Genomic DNA, 18,813 nt, shown 5'->3' on the forward strand with positions numbered 1-18,813 from the left:
CATGACTAGAACAAGGAGATTAAACGTATAAAACTAAGAGAGCGAGAGTTTTGGATTAGCTTTGTTTGTATTAAGGATAAGATTGCTTTCCGGTGGCACAGTGCAGCAATAATTATGTCTAATACTCATCTTTGATAATGAGCCAGCTAGACCTCAGGTAGTATTCGGTTCAGTCTCTTCAGTCTTGCGTTCCTGGATTCTTAGCTTAAAAACCTATACCTGATTTCAGGACAGAGCATTGCTCCAGTCTTCTCCAGCTTGCCACCTCTGTACCGCCTAAACCTTCTAATACCCAGCTTGACACACATGCTGTGTGTGTGCGTGTCGACGATAATAATGTTTGCTAAAGCAGGATAGCATGTGTGTTTGGATAATAGCAGCATGCTCTAGAAGGGAATTTGTGTGTGTGTGTTTGTTGATGATAATGATATGTTCTAGAGCAGGAATTACTTTGCGTGGCTGAATAAGACAGCTTAGCCTTGTTTGTTTCTTCCTGTGTAACAGGAATCATCACTGCACGTCTCTCGCTACCAAGACTCATTAAACACAGCCACAAACATCTGTTCCCTGCAAAGTCATCACTTATGAGACTAACCGTCACAGGGCCAAAAATGCTACATAGGCAAAAATGCTCCATATTACTATTTAAGTCAACAACATACTGACCTGCACATTTATATTTTTTATCTTTTATTTTATTTTATTCTCTTATTTTTTCTACTTTTCTTTTTCTTAATATTTGTATTCTATATAATTGCACTGTCCTTGGAGCGGACCTGACCTACATTTCACTGCTGGTTATACCCTGTATAATTGTGTATGTGACAAATAAAAATCTTGAATCTAGGGCATTTGCATAGCACCCTACTAAAAAAACGACTGCAGAGAGAGAAGCATATATACCTACTCCTCTAAGCACTCCGAGAGACTGAAGATAATAAAGTGCTAATGCTTAACAAAAAAGTTTGGGAAACCGACCAAACTTCACCCCGATGTCATATTAAAAACAGTTTTTCTTTAATCATTTGAATACAAATGGAGATGTTTTTAATCATTTTAATTGTTTTTGTCTGTCCATTGAAAGTCCACACAACCAAAATCAAAAATTCCTAAAGTCTTCTGAAGAGACACAGTCGCATTTTTGTGTGATTTATAGAGATTTTATTTACGTGGAAACGTTGATCAACGCCCATACATAGAGCTCATCTAATATGATAAATCATAGCTCAAGTGTGCTTACTTGTGAAGGTGAAGTTTGGGTGAACTGTACATTTAATTAATTGAGAGTGTTTATTAGCTACAGATGTCAAATTTGTGGTTTGTGTTTTTTCCTCAGGCAATGGCCATGTTCACAGAACTGATCCGGGAGAACTTCAGGAGCAGCAAATTGAAACAATGCTTGATTCCACCCCTGGGGGAGCTGCTCTACCTCATTGCTATACAGGTATGAAATGAAATAGAAAAACATTGAAATATATTATATGGATAATAAAATTATTTAATAGTTATTTTTGGTACTGTATAATGTATGATGGTTTGAATTATAAATATTGTGTGATATTTTCACCTTTGTTTTTTTTAATTGGATAAGCCTTGGAATTTCTAACATATATGGAATGATATTTTGGACAATATTCAAAAGGAATTGCAAAATGTATTTTTCAATTTGTAGATGCATACGGTGAGAGATTTACATTTTAGTCATTTAGCAGATGCTTTTATCCAAAGCGACTTACAAAAGAGGACAATGGAAGCAATCAAAATCAACACAAGAGCAATGATATGCAAGTACTATAACAAGTCTCAGTGAGCTTAATGCAGTACACATAGCAAGGTTTTTTTTTTAATTATATAATAAATAAAAAGAAAATGAATAGAGCAAGCTCATGTTAGAGGCCTTTTTTGCTTTTGTTAATTGTATAATAAAAATAAAACAAATAGAATACAAAAAGATTAGAAAGCTAGTGTATAATTTTTTTTTTTAATTTTTTTTTTATTTAAAGAATATAATTAGAATAGAGAGTGCTACAGTTTGAAGGTCAAATAAAGATCTGTTTTTAGGCGATTCTTGAAGATGACTAAGGACTCAGCTGCTCGGATTGAGTTGGGCAGGTCATTCCACCAGAAGGGAACATTTAATTTAAAAGTCTGTGAAAATTATTTTGTGCCTCTCTGGGATGGCACAAATTATGGCACAGTTACAAGATTATGAGACCTCATCCAAACGCAATTGCAAGTCGCACATTTATGTTTCCATTTTTTTCAGTGTTTGTAATAAGTCTGCCAAATTTTAAATAGAAACGCCAAGTCTATTTGTAATTGCATTTCCAATGTCTCACAAATTATGGTCATTTTGGAATAGGAATAGAAAATCACCCATTTGCTATTTCACTTTCTCTGCATCCTGCTCCAACCCTCACAAAATGGAATCGCAGTCCCCTTTGCACTTGCATTTCCAATGCCTAACACAGTCAACTGTCAATCAGACGGTTCAGTTCATCAGTCACTTCCGACTTATTGTTATAGTCGGTAAATATTACACGCCCACTACTGGTGGAAAACAAAGTACTGTTATTCGTTCTTATGAGGAAAATGGGGAATTCAGCTATTTTTTAAAAACATGACCTTTTTTCCACTTCAAACAAAGTCAAGAATCCATTTATGTTCACCTGTCAACCAGAAAAAAAGGAAAAAAGAAAACTGCTGTGACATGCAGTGGGCACTGGGTCATAGACTGGATGCAGAATTAATAGTTTAATAATGATTAAATTATTAAAAATTCTTTAGTTTTGTAATGACACCTAACCCAAATCATATTATCAAATATGTAATAAAATAAAAATAAGTAATAAAAATTACTTACATTTCTGATTTTAACCTGCAGAGATGTGCTTCCCTGAGAATATTTCCTTTCTACCAAAAAATAAACGCGTCAATATTTGTAAAAATACAGATTGCACACATAACTAATTCACAATCAATCAGAGCTGCAATCAGATTGTTTTCTATAGGAAAAAGTACAGTGTGAATCTCAATTGAACATTTTGTATAGAAAGTCTGGATAGGTGGTGGTGGTTGTTGTTATCTGTTATTTAAAATCTGTTATTGCTTAAACAGAAAAAAAAAAATCCCCTCAAAATTATCCTAGCGGACACAAGAGTTCCTCTAATTAAAGAATCACCTACAGTATAACTAGCATATCATGTCAATATTCGCATGAGTCCAATTAGTGACGGATTGAAATTGGGGAGGGGAAAAAATAAAGCTAACTGTCTATTATATTGATGTAATTATTGATCAGTGCACAACTTCCACTTTGGCTTCTAGGGGGACTAGACACGGTCGCAAGAACAGATCAGTATGTTCAATGGCCTGAAATTTCATACAGCTCAATTTGCTTCTCATAAATGTCTTACAGGCAATATTTGTCCTCGGAGTATTCCGTGACATTTAAAAAGCTCCCTTATGAGGAGAGATTCACACAACCTCTCAGACCTCATTAACCTCAACATGAGGACCACCTCATAACCGATGCAGTCTGGTGCAACCTTTGACAGAATTTTAGTACTCTAAAGATCACTGCTAAAAACCGTACACTTTTTATTTGCATTTACTCATGTTTGAGTAACTACTGTCTACTGCACGTCTGCTGTCTGTCACGGTAACACTGCATTTGCTAGCTATACCACAGTGCTTTGTTGGGGGATTTTCAACATCACACATGTACAGCAGCCTGTGAATGAGGTCTAAAGGTGTAATGAAGCACAGCCTCTGGAGTCCATAAGTGGCTCATCACAGCACCATTTTACCTCATTACAACCGTTGTGATGAGATGGCCTGTTTTCCTTTCTCCAAAATATGTCCTGTGTTGTCGACATCTGGTCACCCTAATCTGATCGCTGTATCGATCGCTGTAAAGGACCCGAGGTTAGCAGATAACATGTTTTGTTAGGCTTATATAAGTGTGTATCTCCTGTACGGTTGTGTTTTTCAGGGTCATGCAGTACAACAGCACACACAGCTTTTATTGATCACATTAGCTCTGAGCTCAGGGGGCGGGTGAGGGACACTGTGGCCTTGATTGGCTTTATCTAATGACTTTTCTCCACTCCTCGGTTCTAGTGTAATGCGAGCAATAGGTGTGTTGACGCTATGAATGTCAATAACGGTCCAGGTGGAAAACTGTGGCTGTGCTTTCAGCGACATAATGAATGGGCATGATACGAGATAAGCCACAAAAGCAAGCGTAAACCCACTAGCTTTCATCGTTCTTCAGTCTGTCTTTCAGTAAAACACAACTATAGTATATTTGTTCTTTAACATTGTTCGCCCTCTGTTTGTAGTATTCCATTTCATGTTATATATTGTATAGTGTGCACAGCTATAAATAATATAGTCAAAAATGTACAATAAATTAGCTATAATAAAAACCAAGTGCTATCTGCAAACAAGCGATTATATGATCTCATTTTTCCACTTTTGCAGTTACTGTGCATTTGAAAACTGCATGTTAAATTGCCAACAGAAAGTACAGCACAAAGGTTTAATACCCAATACTTATAAATTATTGATTAACATTATAATTTCAACATTTACTAATGCATTATTAAAATTAAAGTTGTAACTGTTAACATTCGTGAGCTAACAAAACAATGAACAGTTGTATTTTAAACAAAGATGACTAAATATTGTAACAAATGTATTGGTCATTGTTAATGTTAGTTAATGCATTAATGTTAACTAAAAGCATTTTATTGTAAAGCATTATCTCAGTCTGAGACAACGGGGCTTTGAAGATGATCCCATAATCAAGTTTCTCTACCTGTTCGCGTTCAAAGGAGAGTAAACATCGAGGACCGTAGAAATGCGCGCTGCTGCAAATATGTAGTTTGTTGTGGAGAACAGTATCTATCACAACGTTTATGTGTTTCTTTCCACAAAAGACACATCTGTTTAGCGGATCAGACATTGCACCTATGCTAATATGATGCTTCAAACTTGCTTGGCTCAAAAGTTCAATGCAGGTTGGTCTGGTTTCATTTGTAGATGGTCCGGATTCGTTGCTAAGACTTTTTAAAGAACTGACTGATTGATCTTTGTTTCACTATTTTCAAATTCAACTCCACAAACGGGCGCATTTTACTATTATGTCTTTACTTCATAAACATAACATTGTAGGTGGGAATTACAGAAACTGACAAATCATCATTTTGATGTCATCATATGCACCTATAGGAAGAGGGACAAATAAGTAACTGCCTGTAACTGACCAGGTGACCTTGTGCTGTTTTTAACGAAATATAGAAAGTTAGTGAAATAATGTTTATTATTATTATTATCATTGTTGTTTAATAAATTACATTCATTTGGAAGATTACCTTCTTATTGGGTGGGCCACAGTTGAAAGTGGGTGGGCCCATTTGTAGCTTCACCACTGTCATAGCTCAGTGACTTCGATGTTTACAGCCCTACGTGATTCCATATTTTATTGTCTAATGCAATATAAATGATGCATTTTAATTTATCAGAAGTCAATGTTAATTATTTCTGTATTAACCTGTACGAAGCGTACAGCGTCCAAAGAGAGACCAATAAGATGATGCTAGTTTTCACAGAATGATTCCTGCTTCCAAAATTATTTTATCAGCCACTGGGGGGTAGAGTTTTCCCCTTTTTCTGCTGCTATCCCATGATCCCATGATAATCAATTTTAACGGCCCTAGAAAAGGTTTGTGAAGTTCTCTTTAAGAACAGTTTGCCCACTGAGGTTCTCACTCATGGGTATCAGTTTATTGCAAGAGGTGCTTCTAATCTGGGAAGAAAGGGAAGAAGGAAAAAAAAAAAAACTAAAAATGAAGTCCTCCGAATTGCTCAATTGAACATAAAATGCTTTATTGCATAAACTGCAACAAAATACCAGCTATGTTTGTAGATTAATCAAGCTTGGAGATACAAAATTAAATACATAAACTCTTTGACAGTTTAATGTTACTGTGCACACATTTTGCTCCATTGTAAATATTGATAACTTTCAGTTAATTTGTGATAGTGATTCATTAATAAATTAGAATCTCTGTTTTGAATTACAAAGCTGTTTGCACATGTATTTAATTTTTTTACATAGAGGATTTTCAAGGCCAGTTTGTCATAATAAAATTTCTACCTTTTATTAAAAGTAATCATCAGTTAACCCCCCCCCCCCCAAAAAAAAAAGTCATTTTGAATTTATAACAGTCTATTGCACGTTGCATAATGCAGCTACATATAAACAGAAATCCAAATCAGGCCTTGACTTGTAGGAAGGTCTTGCTCGCGATCTGCTGTTGATGTTGACGATCAGTCTCAGCGCTGTGCTGAACGCAAGCATTAGAAGTTAAATGAGAGGAGGATGTTGCTTCGCAGCGTTCCCCCGCTTTTCCCTCTAATTGACACAATCATTGCTTATAACTTGAGCTGTGTTTCCTGTACCTGCCCGAGCCAGCGAGTCTGTCGTCTTATTTACCGCCACAGGACTTTATTTATTTAGCCTCATTATGATGGTGGCTGCATTTTGCTGCTTTTAATTGTTCCCCAAATGAGTCTCAGTAATAGTTCTCTCTTTCTTGCTCACTCACTCACACACACACATACTCTCTTTCCTTCCCCTGCAGGAAGAGAAGAAAGAGCGCCCAGGAGGATTGTGGGTCGTTCCTGCTGCCGCCTACACCGTGTTAATGAGGTGCCTTCGGGAAGGGGTAAGACTGCTACACTGTCCTCACAGAGTGTGTGTAAGTGTGCGCACGAGTGTGTGTGTGTGAATATGTGCGCATGGGGGCGGGGGGATCTGTCTGATAACGAACCTCCCCCAGCCCTTATAGGCATTATTCGCCTGCCGCGAGTCAAGGGCGCTCACTTGCTCGCTCGTCAGTCAGTGCTGTCACACAAAAACACTCTCACCTGCAGCAGAAATGCTCACGTAACCGCACCTCCGGTCGTCTCAGTAGCAATTAACCACGCTGGCCTGCATTGTTTAAGAATGGAACCATCTGCATGGAGACAGACATCAAACTGATCATCTCTAGTCTGAACAGACTGTGTTTACTGTGAGTGCTGAGAGCTTCTCTTCCACAGGGGACCGAACACCATACAGACTCCCTCATTATTCCTTTATTAGCAGGGGAAGATCTGCCATTAAGAAGAGAATTTAGGAGCTGCAGCTTGTGTTGCCGACAACCCCTGGTCTGCTGCGCTGAAAGAAAGTATTGCTCGGGAAGGAAAAAGTTGGGCGTGATGAACTAAAGTTTTTGTAGCTGTTCTGTAGCTGTGCTGCTGTTTTCTGGCTGGTCAGCTGCCAATGATTGGCAAAAGTTGAGCCCTCCAGTGAATGTGCCCAATTTTAGCTCTCCGCTCCATCCTGCTTATGCAGCATTTGGGTTTTTTCGTCTCATCATTTTTGCTGGCTGTTAAATTTATATTCTCAGCTGCTTGAAGTAGTTCTTCCTGGAGTTCATCTGATTCCCTTGAACTTTCAAGGTTGCTTTGAAATTTGTGTTTCAGAACTGATGGCCTGTGATGATCAACAGCTGTTGTGTGTTTTACTTTCTTAAAAAAAAAAACATTGTGTTTATCGATGCATCAGCAACTTTTTAAACTTCAGAAGCAGTTCTTAGCTGACATCACAATTGTTTCTGCTTCAGATGGAACGCCCCATTGACCGTCTGATGCAAATTGCATGCGGAAATGGCTAGTGGTTGGTCAAAACACAATGCATTTGTTTTATTAAAAATAAAGGTTCCAAATTGGGGTTTTCTGCAGCAGTGCAATAGAAGAACTGTTTTTGGGTTCCACAAAAACCTTTTATGGCGCTTTTCCACTACATGGTACGGCTCGGTACTGTTCGGTACGGTTCACTTTTGGCGGGTTTTCCACTGGGTATGGTACCTGGTACTTTTATTTTTAGTACCACCTTGGCTGAGGTTCCAAGCAAACCGTACCATTACCAAAACATGACGTGTAAACTCTGCTGATCACTGATTGGCTGGAGAAAATTGTCACTGCCTGCATCATTGAACTTGCGGCACGGGACACAACAGACAACGTTAGATTTAAGTCAGCACAGGCAGCGAAGGATCAAACGCAACTGTTTTGAACGAGCGCACCTTTCTTTTAACAACCAAAAAATGTCTGTTTCATTGTCTGTTTAGGAAGTAGAGACGTTCCTTTCGTTGGTAGCTGAGGAGCGGATCCAGCGAGAGCTTGATGGAGCGACGTGGAATTAAAAAGTTTTTCAGGAGTCACGGCAGTAGAGGCGGTGCAACTGTAACGACATGTAAATAATCCCAACCACTCTAAAGTGGTACTAAACTGCAGTGGAAATGCAAACCGAGCCAAACTGAGCCGTGCCGAGCTGTACAGTGGAAAAGCGCCATTAGTCAACAATTCTTAAAAGAACCACTTTTTTCATAGCGTGAAAAACTTTTTAATAATCTGAAGAACCTTTTCCACTGAAAAGAGCCTTTTGTGCAATGGAAAGGTTCTGCTCTGTGGATGTTACAGGTTCACAGAACCATAGATGCCAAAGAGGAACCTTAACTTTTCAGAGTGTAGTATTTTGATTAGTATTAGTGAAAACAGACACAACAGGGGTGTCAGTTATTTTTTATCACTGATTATTTCATTTACCTCAGGCATGTCATCAATGTCCACAACTCGTTATTCACAAAATTAATATAGTTCAGCAACAAATAGACATTTTTAAATTTAGAAGTTAATAAAAAAAATGATGTGCAGTTTACATGTTTGCATTTTTAAAGCTGGATGTTGATTATTATATTTAAAAATAAATGGTAATTAAATTCAAGATTGGGCTCTGTTTGGCTCCTGTTAATTGTAACCTTATAGTAATATAAAAGGGCTCCATATAGAGCATAAGCTGAGGTACATTTTTATCCCTAAGACAATTTTAGTTAATTCATTTAAAGAGAGAGCAATTTGTTCAGTAAACCACTGTTTAATCAAAAAAGAGAGAGAGATTTTTTTTTTTTTTTTGTGTTTTCCCCTTCTGTACCGAAACATACCGAATCATGATGTAGGGGTGGGCGATACGGGAAAAATATCATATCACGATTTTTTATAGAAATATCACGATTCACGATTCTTTGTTAGTTTTACTATTTGGGTTTTACAAGTTGTCTGAGCATTACAGCCAAACTAGAAAGACAAAGATGCATGGCAGATATTTAGGCCAAAGTGGGCGAAGATAAATCTTTGTCATTATTTTATTTTTCTTATTAAAAAATAAGAACAAAGATACACATTACAAATACACATAATATACAAATAAAACAAACAGTGCTTTATTTCCAGGTACAATAGGTGTATTTAGCAGAGCATTCAATGAAATTGAATGAACAAATATAAAAATAAAACACTAGATAGACTGATTCCTAAAGCAACTGTATTAAAGTTTTTCAGTCAAGAATAGTGAGTGATTTTTCTCTTTTGCGTTTTGTTGTTTTGTTAACGTTAAATGAATAGTTCCCCCACAAATTAATATTCTGTCATCTGTCTGTCAATTCTGTCATAATGTTGTATTTTTATATCATCATTTACTCAAAAGTTGTTTTAAACCGGAATGAGTTTCTTTCTTGTGCTGAACATTTATAAATGCTATTTTGAAGAAGGTGGAAAACCAATCAGTTGCTGGTCCACAGTGACTTCCATAGGATTTTTCTTTCCTACTATCAAAGTCAATGTGGACCAGCAACTGTTTGGTTTTCCACTGAGTAAATAATGACAGAAATTAAATTTTAGGGTGAACTATCCCTTTAATGACAGTCGGCAGCATGTTTAGTGTCCTGTCCCTTTAAGAGCTGCACGCATCTAATATACAGTACAGGCACGCATCCGTTTCTCTCTTAACTATTTACTTTCATTTTAGAGATAACCAACTCAGTCTGTATGTAAACCTTGTGTGTTTTGACAGTATTAGCGCAAAATATAACTTAGTTGAGTAATCAGGCGCTGTTAGACAGGCTTTTTAGCACGCGTGCTTCAGGTGTATCCGCTCAGAACAAGCGCACGTCAGACCAGCGCGCGAATTAAACATTTACCAGCAAGGCTTGTATGCAAATAATGTACTTTTGCGATCGCGAATAAGTGCAGTGTCCTGTCAGAGTAACTCTACTGCTGTATGTCGTATTGTACAGTATATAGAGACGGAGGCGCCAGAACTGTATTTGACAGAATGTGTGCTGTAGCACGATACTACGATATTTCTTAAAAAGCAGATCGTGGAGACATTTTTATCGTCCACGATCAAAAATCGTCATATCGCACACCCCTATCATGATGTTAAAACCGAGGTACGTACCAAACCGTCATGTGTACTCTTACACCCCTAATATATATCCTTGTGCCAATGGCAAGTATTAAAGACCGGGAAGTACAGAAAGAACAGTCTAATCAAAGATTAAGTTCAGTGGTTGCATGTGTTTTTCTATTGGTTCAGGGGATGAGTGGTGCTGGCTTATTTTTTGTTGCCTGTTATCTTTGGTTCTGCTTAGAGTGAAGGTCATAGTGGGTACTGCTTTTTGGCCAGACGGCCATGTGCTTGTTTCCATCTCCAAGTGTTCTTGGAAAGGCCTACTTTGTTGGCAAGTTCAAGCATACGTCTCCACATTGATTTCCTCAAAACAAAAGAAAATAAGCAGCATAAAAATTTTTTATGGTTATAATAAAAGCAAATCTTTCTTGAGTGAATTTAAAATTATATTACATTTTAAAATATATTAAAATAGAAATCACTTGTTTTAAATTGTAATAATATTTAACAATATTACTATTTTCACTGTATTTTAGTCAAATAAATGCTGCCTTGGTGATCATGAGTTCTTCATGCATGTTGTTTATACCTAAATCGGCATGTTTACCCAAGTCTTTTTCAGACCACATACACAAAACTCTTGTATAATACCCACCTTATGATTCATTGGGTGTAATAATTCAAAATTCATTGGGTGTAATAATGAGCTTTTTCATTGGTTGTTTTTTAACACACTTTTAACCAATGTAGTTAATTGGTTAATAGGGGGTAATAGGGGAAAGTCATGGCCTAATGGTTAGAGAGTCGGACTTGTAATCCGAAGGTTGCGGGTTCGAGTCTCCGGCCGGCAGGAATTGTAGGTGGGGGGAGTGAATGTACAGCGCTCTCTCCACCCTCAATACCACGACTGAGGTGCCCTTGAGCAAGGCACCGAACCCCCAACTGCTCCCCGGGCGCTGCAGCATAAAATGGCTGCCCACTGCTCCGGGTGTGTGTTCACGGTGTGTGTGTGTTCACTGCTGTGTGTGTGCGAATTCCGAGTATGGGTCACCATACTTGGCTGAATGTCACTTCACACACTTCACTAATGTGATGAACTGTGGTCAATACATTCAGCATTTAAAGTGGTCCTATTATGCTCTTTTACAAAGTTTTGATTTTGTTTTGGGGGTGTACTAGAACATGCTCTCATGCTTGGTGGTTCGAAAATTGCATTATTTTTCACATAATTCACATTATTACAATACCTTTCTCCCCAGCCTGGCACAAACGGCTCGATTAGTTCCATGTTTGATGAAGGCCCGCCTTCCGAAAAACTAAATGTGTTGTGATTGGTTAGCTGTCCCAGTGCGTTGTGATTGTCAAACAGCTTAGAGGGTGTTTCAGTACTGCCCCGCCCCTTGCCAAAGCAGCAAGTTCGTCAATATTGCTATATCAATTCAGACCCCGAGAATATTGAACAAGAGGATCGCGCAAAGCCTTTGCACGCATGGATATTACAAGACATATTAAAGTGGTAACAGTATTGTTTTTTTTTTGTTGTTTTTTTGGCTAAATCACGTTTTAGATAGGATGTCAACAACAGCTTAAAAATAACTGCATAAGTGCAAAGGTAATATGTATTATGTTTATTGTTCTTTAATTCTAACATTATAACATGAATTGCAGTGAAACTGTGATACAGTTGAATTTATTTATACCATAGCAGGACTCGACATTAACGCTTGTCCGGGACAAGTGTATGTTTTGGACGGGCAAGTGAAAGAGAAATTTACTTGCCCAATCGGACAAGTAACTTGAAAAAGTCAATGTCAAAAACAATAAAGCCCCGTTCACACCAAGCACGATAACGATAAAGATAACGATATTAGCGTCCACACTAGCGAACGATATCATCTGTTTATTCTAAATTGCTTTAAATTCTCGAGCACATTATAGCAGGATAGATTCTGATTGGCTGTCAGTGTTTTTTATCGTTCATCAGCTGGAAAAAATCGTTCTGGAGGTGATTCCAACTATATCGTTTCTTTGTGCCTTTATCGTTATAGTTGTGCGGAAGCTGCTATTCTTTAATACTGAGAACGATTTTTAGAACTATATCTTTATCGTTATCTTTATCGTTATCGTGCTTGGTGTGAACGGGCCTTAATAACAGACTTTATGATATAGCATTTGTTATAGGGGTGTGCGATATCGTTTGCGATGATAATTTCGTAATTGTTATTTTAACGAGCATATTGCAAGAATCAAACAAAACACCCCTACAGAGTGCACGCATTCATTACGTAAAGAAGTCTAGGTTAGACTAGCTCACGTGCGAGTGCGTTCTTTCACTGCATGATTCAGTATTACAATGCATGAAGAATGATCAGAAAGTTCAAGATATGGGGGCAGAAAATGTATATATTTATATAATTTCATATAGTTAAAAAATATCACACGAAGATTGAGCGCTGTTTTTTTTTTTTGGCTCCAAAAACCATCATGATTACAAATGTGATTTTATAACGGTTCAATAAACATGAAGTTAACATAAAGAGACTTATGTTTTAGACACCATATTTCCTGTTTTTGCTCTGTTTCACCAACAAAAATAATTCCAAACACAGCCACAGCACTGTTTTGTGTCTCTGAGCAACATGACGGTGTTTCGTTCCTGAATAAGTCAACCGTTTAAATGATTCAGTTCAATCGCAATGACTCTCTTATTAACAGTGACTTGATGCCACCTACTGGTGGTATATATCTATTCCACTTCAGATGCAGCTTCTGTCTTTCCTCTACATTGCGAAGACAATTTTTGTTGATTCTGATTTAATTTTTGGTAACAGCCCAAATGTCGTCTTATACTAATTGACTGATTAAATTGAGCTCGAAGTTGAAAATTGAAGTTTGAAAATTCATATAAAGTAAATATTAGCATTTTATTAGGTTTAATATAAAACAATTTTATTTGTAAGTAGTACTCCCTTTTTATTTTTAAATATAATATTATCACACTTTATTATTTTTTCATTATTTTATTTAAAAAGAAAAATCTAACTAAATAAACTAAATGTGTTTTGTATAACTACAATAAATAATTATATTTATAACTCAATTAAAAAAAAAAAAAATTCTCCCCGGGCAAGTAACTTTTTTTATACTCACACAAGTAAATCACAAATTTACCACATGAGAACGCTTAATGTCAAGCCCTGCATATTCCCACAGACTTGCACTATTTGTGGCGGCATATATATGCAAATTAATTCTCTGCCAGCAGGAGGCACTGTTGGAGTGGTAGAGAGCGAGGTTTCCCCTGTACACAAAGCAGCGCTCCGCTCACAAACGCTGCTTTATCAGACATTACATGCAAGATGAAATGAAAATGACATCTATAATTTTCTGAAGACAGTTGGTTTCCTTCAGAAATGCAGTGATATAAAAACGCCCGCACCGGGTTTCGATTTTGAAACGTGCAGAGCTCAACCAAGCGTTCTCCCCACCCGCCAACCATTCGAATTTCCGTAGGCGGGATTTATTTTAATGATATTCTAATGGGCCGCTTTGTGACATCACAAGCGCCTGAAAACAACGCAGTAGTCCAAACGAGCCGTTCATTGTAGTTCTTGAAAAGGGATTTTTTAAATACGAAATATCTCCCTTTGGAGTGGATTTGTAACTTTGCAGATCTTTTTATGGCCAAACATACACACACACTACACACTGACTAAAATTCAAAAAGTGTAAAAGCATAATAGGACCCCTTTAAGAAGTTTGCAGATATTAATTTGATATTTTGAATCCAATAAAACATTAAATGTGACTCAAGTATTGAAATCTGAGGCCAATTAATGCTGTTATTTCTATCATAAAGGTTGTTTTTTAATATGTTATAATATAAAATCTTCAATCAGGGTTCCCACGGGTCATGGAAATTCTGGAATATCATGGAATTTTAAAAGGTCTATTCCAGACATTGAAAGTCAGGGAATTTTATATATTTTTTGTCCAAGTCATGGAATATCAGGGATTTTTGTTCGTCAACTCCATTCAGTACCCTGAATTGAGTTTCTCTCAGCGTCTGTAAACGGACATTAACAGAGGCCAGAGATGCTGAGGATGGACGTTAAGAGGAGAAAATACCATAACAGGCAGAACAAGATGCGCGGAATATAGGAATTCTAAATATTGAATTTTAGATAAATTTGTTTCTGAGGGGAACTGGTTGTTTTCAGAAAAGTTTACATGGCGTTTTCTTCTCATCTTGCCTCTGTATAATGCATTTAAATGAGCGTTAACACACGCAGTGTTTACAGCGGCAACTAAGGAAACGCTGTATCACTGTTCCATAAGCGCCACCTGCTGTCAGAGAGTGAAATTGCATCTCATTCAGCCCTGCTGCTGTTTCACATAGCATAATTTCACAGTCACACCATTCTGTTTTTGCTTCAGATTTTGAAATTATGCAGTCTAAAATAAATTGTGTATTTTTTTTTTTTTGGATTGATTCATGATTAAAATGCAGTGGTTACCTTGCCACTAATTTCAAATGGCAATGAAAAATCAAGGTGCAATGCAGAGTAAAGAATATGCAAATATTATTTTATAAGTGATTATTCAATTTATGTACCTGAACACCTACAAACATAAAAACTTAAGCAAGATTTATTTCCATCTTTGTGCTATATATTTAATTGAGCTATTACTTGCATTTTGTTAATTTGTTCTTATTTACTGACTGTCACTTATCTTTAATAATATTTTAACTTTATATTAGTTAGGCTAGTATTTTTTTTTTTTTTGCTGTGGTATTAACATTGAAATCGAGAATTGTAAAATTTTATTGGCATCTAAAATATTGGTGTCAAGTTTATTTATTAGAATACAAAAATCTAAATTGATAAAAGCAACTATTTTATTTAATTTATTTTTTGTGGCAAGACTACTGAAAATATTAACAGGGCAAGTAATAATTTTAACCACTGAAAAAATCCTTAGCATTGAGCCCTGGGCTATTTTTTTCAGCTCCATTTTATTCCCTTCCCACTCGTCAACTGGCAATCACGAAGTCAAATGCAGTCACCAGGCTGTACAAATTAAGGCAAATATGCCAGAAAATTTACATTTTTAGAAGCTACAAAATGACCTCTTCAAAGGCCGAGTTTAAAAATAAAAAGTATAAAAAATATCAAAGAGCGTTTAATGGTAAAAAGCAAAAAAAGTGCTCCGCACTGTTTTTCCGTTCATTATAGGTAATGGAAATTCAGCTTTTTATCAGTGAAAGTCAGGGAATTTGACATTTGGCTTAGAGTGGGAACCCTGATCAATTTATTGTCTGTCCAGTGTTACATGAAAATAATAATCAGCGACAATCAGGATATCAGTATCAGAGCAACACTTAACAACATTAAGCAGAGAGACAGAGAAGAACAGGAGAGAAAGATACACAGCTTATAAGCAAGTCTAGTTCCTTGCAGTAATAAGCTCAGTAATCAGAGAGAGAGCTGGCCCTCCAGCACTGTTACTCCCCAGCTCTCTCTCCCACTCTCCTTTTCTTCCCAGCAGCACTGCCACCAGGCTGTGCAGTTGATCACTCTCTCCAAAGCAGGTCTAGACTGACAGCGACACGATTGGTGCAGAGGCAACGGCCAGATGCCTGCGTGCCTCCTCGATGCTGCCTCGCTAATTACACCCCGCAAACATTAACGCCACATCTTCTGGAAAGCCATGAAAGAAGCGGCGGCTAATTCAATTCAACCGATTCCCCAACATTAGCGTCATGCGAGTACAGTAATAAATCCGCGTGTGTTTTGAGGCTGATGTAGGCAGTAATTGTAATGCCTCGCTTTGCTGACCTGCTTGAGAACCACTGCTGATTCAGAGAGAGCTGAGCTCAGGAAACAAGACATCAGAGAGGGAGGGATGGGGAATTAGAGGGAGAGAAGGAGAAAAAAGGCCAGGTGATGATGGGAGAAGGTTGGGGGAGGGTAAGAAGTGCATAACACACACAGAGAAGATGAGAGTAACAGAGCTAGCCAGAGAATATTGTGTGCTCAATCGAGAGTTAGAGTGCTCTTAATTCAGAAAGACAGCTAGAGCAGCATGCAGACAGGTTTTCAGGTCATACTGCAGCTGGAAGAGCCGTGCACGATTGTGTGTGTGCGATTCCGTGTGCGGGGATGATGAAAGGGTTGTGCTCACTGTAAGTGGCGTGTAGCAGAGCCTTGGGCTGCAACTGGGCATCACACTACTCTTCCATTAAATATTTATTGCACACACACATACTGTGCATATTCCATCCCCTCCCTATTAGCTCTGCCTGTAATGCCTCTCTATAGTGCGCACTGGCCCTTCTGTGACTCTGAATATCTGTGATGCAGTTTATACCAATGTGTTTTTGCCTCTGATCTCCATCACTCCGTAATCAAACACACTGGGCCGCTCCACACGTGCTTTCTCTTCGCGTTTAGCAAAGACACTCTGCTGAATCGGTCACGAACAGCCATTCAAAATGCATCACCCTGTATCATAGAGTGTGTGTTGATCGCGAAGGCTACATAACTTTGTTACCGAAGGCTATCGATGTTCTACTCTGTGATTTGTTGTGTTTTTCTTCTTCTTGAAAAGCTCAGTTTAAGTTCTACATGAAATGAAAACTGTTTACTTTAATAGTGCACGTTGCTGGTCATATTGTGTGTGATTCTTCGACACAAAATACACTTAATTTCAACATTTTCTCCCCTTTAACAGTCTGAAGCAGAGCATGCTGAAAAAAATTAATTTGCTATATCACATTGTTTTAGTTATGCTTAATATAATCAGTTATTTAGTTCACAAATGTTTCTATGAAGTAAAATGAACTTTCAGTAGTATTTGACTGAAATGAAATGGTTTTATTTAGTAAACTTGACTGTTAGGTTTTATAGTGCAAAGTTTTGAACGATTGCTCATATATCTGTTTAATGTTAACCAGTAGGAAAATAAGTATTTTATTTCTATAGTACCTTTCTAGAGCAAGCGTCACAGAGTGCTTTACATCCAAGATGCAGAAACTGTACAATAGCTATTAGCAAATAGCTATTCAAGGGTCCAAGCATCAGAGATGCTAGAACCCTGTTTGTTCTGAGTTTAGCATTCTTTGCTTTGTGAGAAAAGCAAAAGTGAGAAACCATAAACTACAGAAACCCCAAACTTGGTACTCTTAACCCATACCTGTTCAGCTACTCGGATAATAAGCAAACTGTTAGGAACCAAAATGTGAAATCAAATTATTTTATTTGTCAGAATATTTGTCATTAAAAAATAAAATAAAAATCAGTGCACCCTTATGCTGTCATAAAGGTTATATCAATTATGGGAAATATGCATAGATTTGAAAAAATAAAATAAAATCCATACATTGAGAACACATTGAGATGTAACCTTTATTTGGTGATAGTGTCAAAATATTTTTGTTTTGGTCTCATGTATGTAAGTTTTTTTTTTTTTTTTTTTTTTTTTTTTTTATTATATATATATATATATATTTAATGTTTCAGATCATCATACAAATTTAAATATTAATCAAAGATAACACAAGTAAACACAACATGCAGTTTTGTAATAAAGTTTTTTTTTTATGAAGGCAAAACAAAATCCAAACCCACATGGCCCTGTGTGAAAAAGTGTTTGCCCCCCCCCCCCGTTAAAACATAACTGTTAGTTCAGTTTCTCTAGCCACACCCAGGCCTGATTAATGCCACACCTGTTCGCAATCAAGAAATCACTTAAATAGGACCTGCCTGACAAAGTGAAGTAGACCAAAAGATCCTCAAAAGCTAAACATCATGTTGAGATCCAAAGAAATTCAGGAACAAATGAGAAAGAAAGTAATTGAGATCTATCAGTCTGGAAAAGGTTATAAAGCCATTTCTAAAGCTTTGGGACTCCAGCGAACCACAGTGAGAGCCATTATCCACAAATGGCGAAAACATGGAACAGTGGTGAACCTTCCCAGGAGAGGCCGGCCGACCAAAATTACCCCAAGAGCGCAGCGACGACTCATCCATGAGGTCACAAAAGACCCCACAACAACATCTAAAGAACTGCAGGCCTCACTTGCCTCAGTTAAGGTCATAAGACCATAAGAAAGAGACTGGGCAAAAATGGCCTGCATGGCAGAGTTCCAAGACGAAAACCGCTGCTGAGCAAAAAAAACAAAGGCTTGTCTCAGTTTTGCCAGAAAACATCTTGATGCCCAAGACTTTTGGGAAAATACTCTGTGGACTGACGAGACAGAAGTTTAACTTTTTGTAAGGTGTGTGTCACATCTGGCGTAAAAGTAACACAGCATTTCAGAAAAAGAACATCATACCAACAGTAAAATATGGTGGTGGTAGTGTGATGGTCTGGGGCTGTTTTGCTGCTTCAGGACCTGAAAGACTTGCTGTGATAAATGGAACCATGAATTCAGCTGTCTACCAAAAAATCCTGAAGGAAAATGTCCGGCCATCTGTTCGTGACCTCAAGCTGAAGTGAACTTGGGT

At 37.4% G+C, this 18,813-nt stretch overlaps 1 protein-coding gene across 1 annotated transcript in view; it reads left to right on the top strand.

Moving 5' to 3' along the window:
• Nucleotides 1-18,813, top strand: part of LOC306887908 (serine/threonine-protein kinase ULK4-like) — a gene marked incomplete at its 5' end in the record, with an annotated part of 228,790 nt that overhangs the window by 16,629 nt on the left and 193,348 nt on the right. Inside the window, 2 exon segments of the mRNA XM_079445936.1 lie at nucleotides 1,337-1,444; nucleotides 6,651-6,734. Of these exon segments, the coding sequence (XP_079302062.1) occupies nucleotides 1,337-1,444; nucleotides 6,651-6,734 (192 nt within the window).

The sequence above is a fragment of the Barbus barbus genome, assembly GCF_936440315.1.
Source record: "Barbus barbus genome assembly, chromosome: 21".
NCBI classification, from domain to species: domain Eukaryota; kingdom Metazoa; phylum Chordata; class Actinopteri; order Cypriniformes; family Cyprinidae; genus Barbus; species Barbus barbus.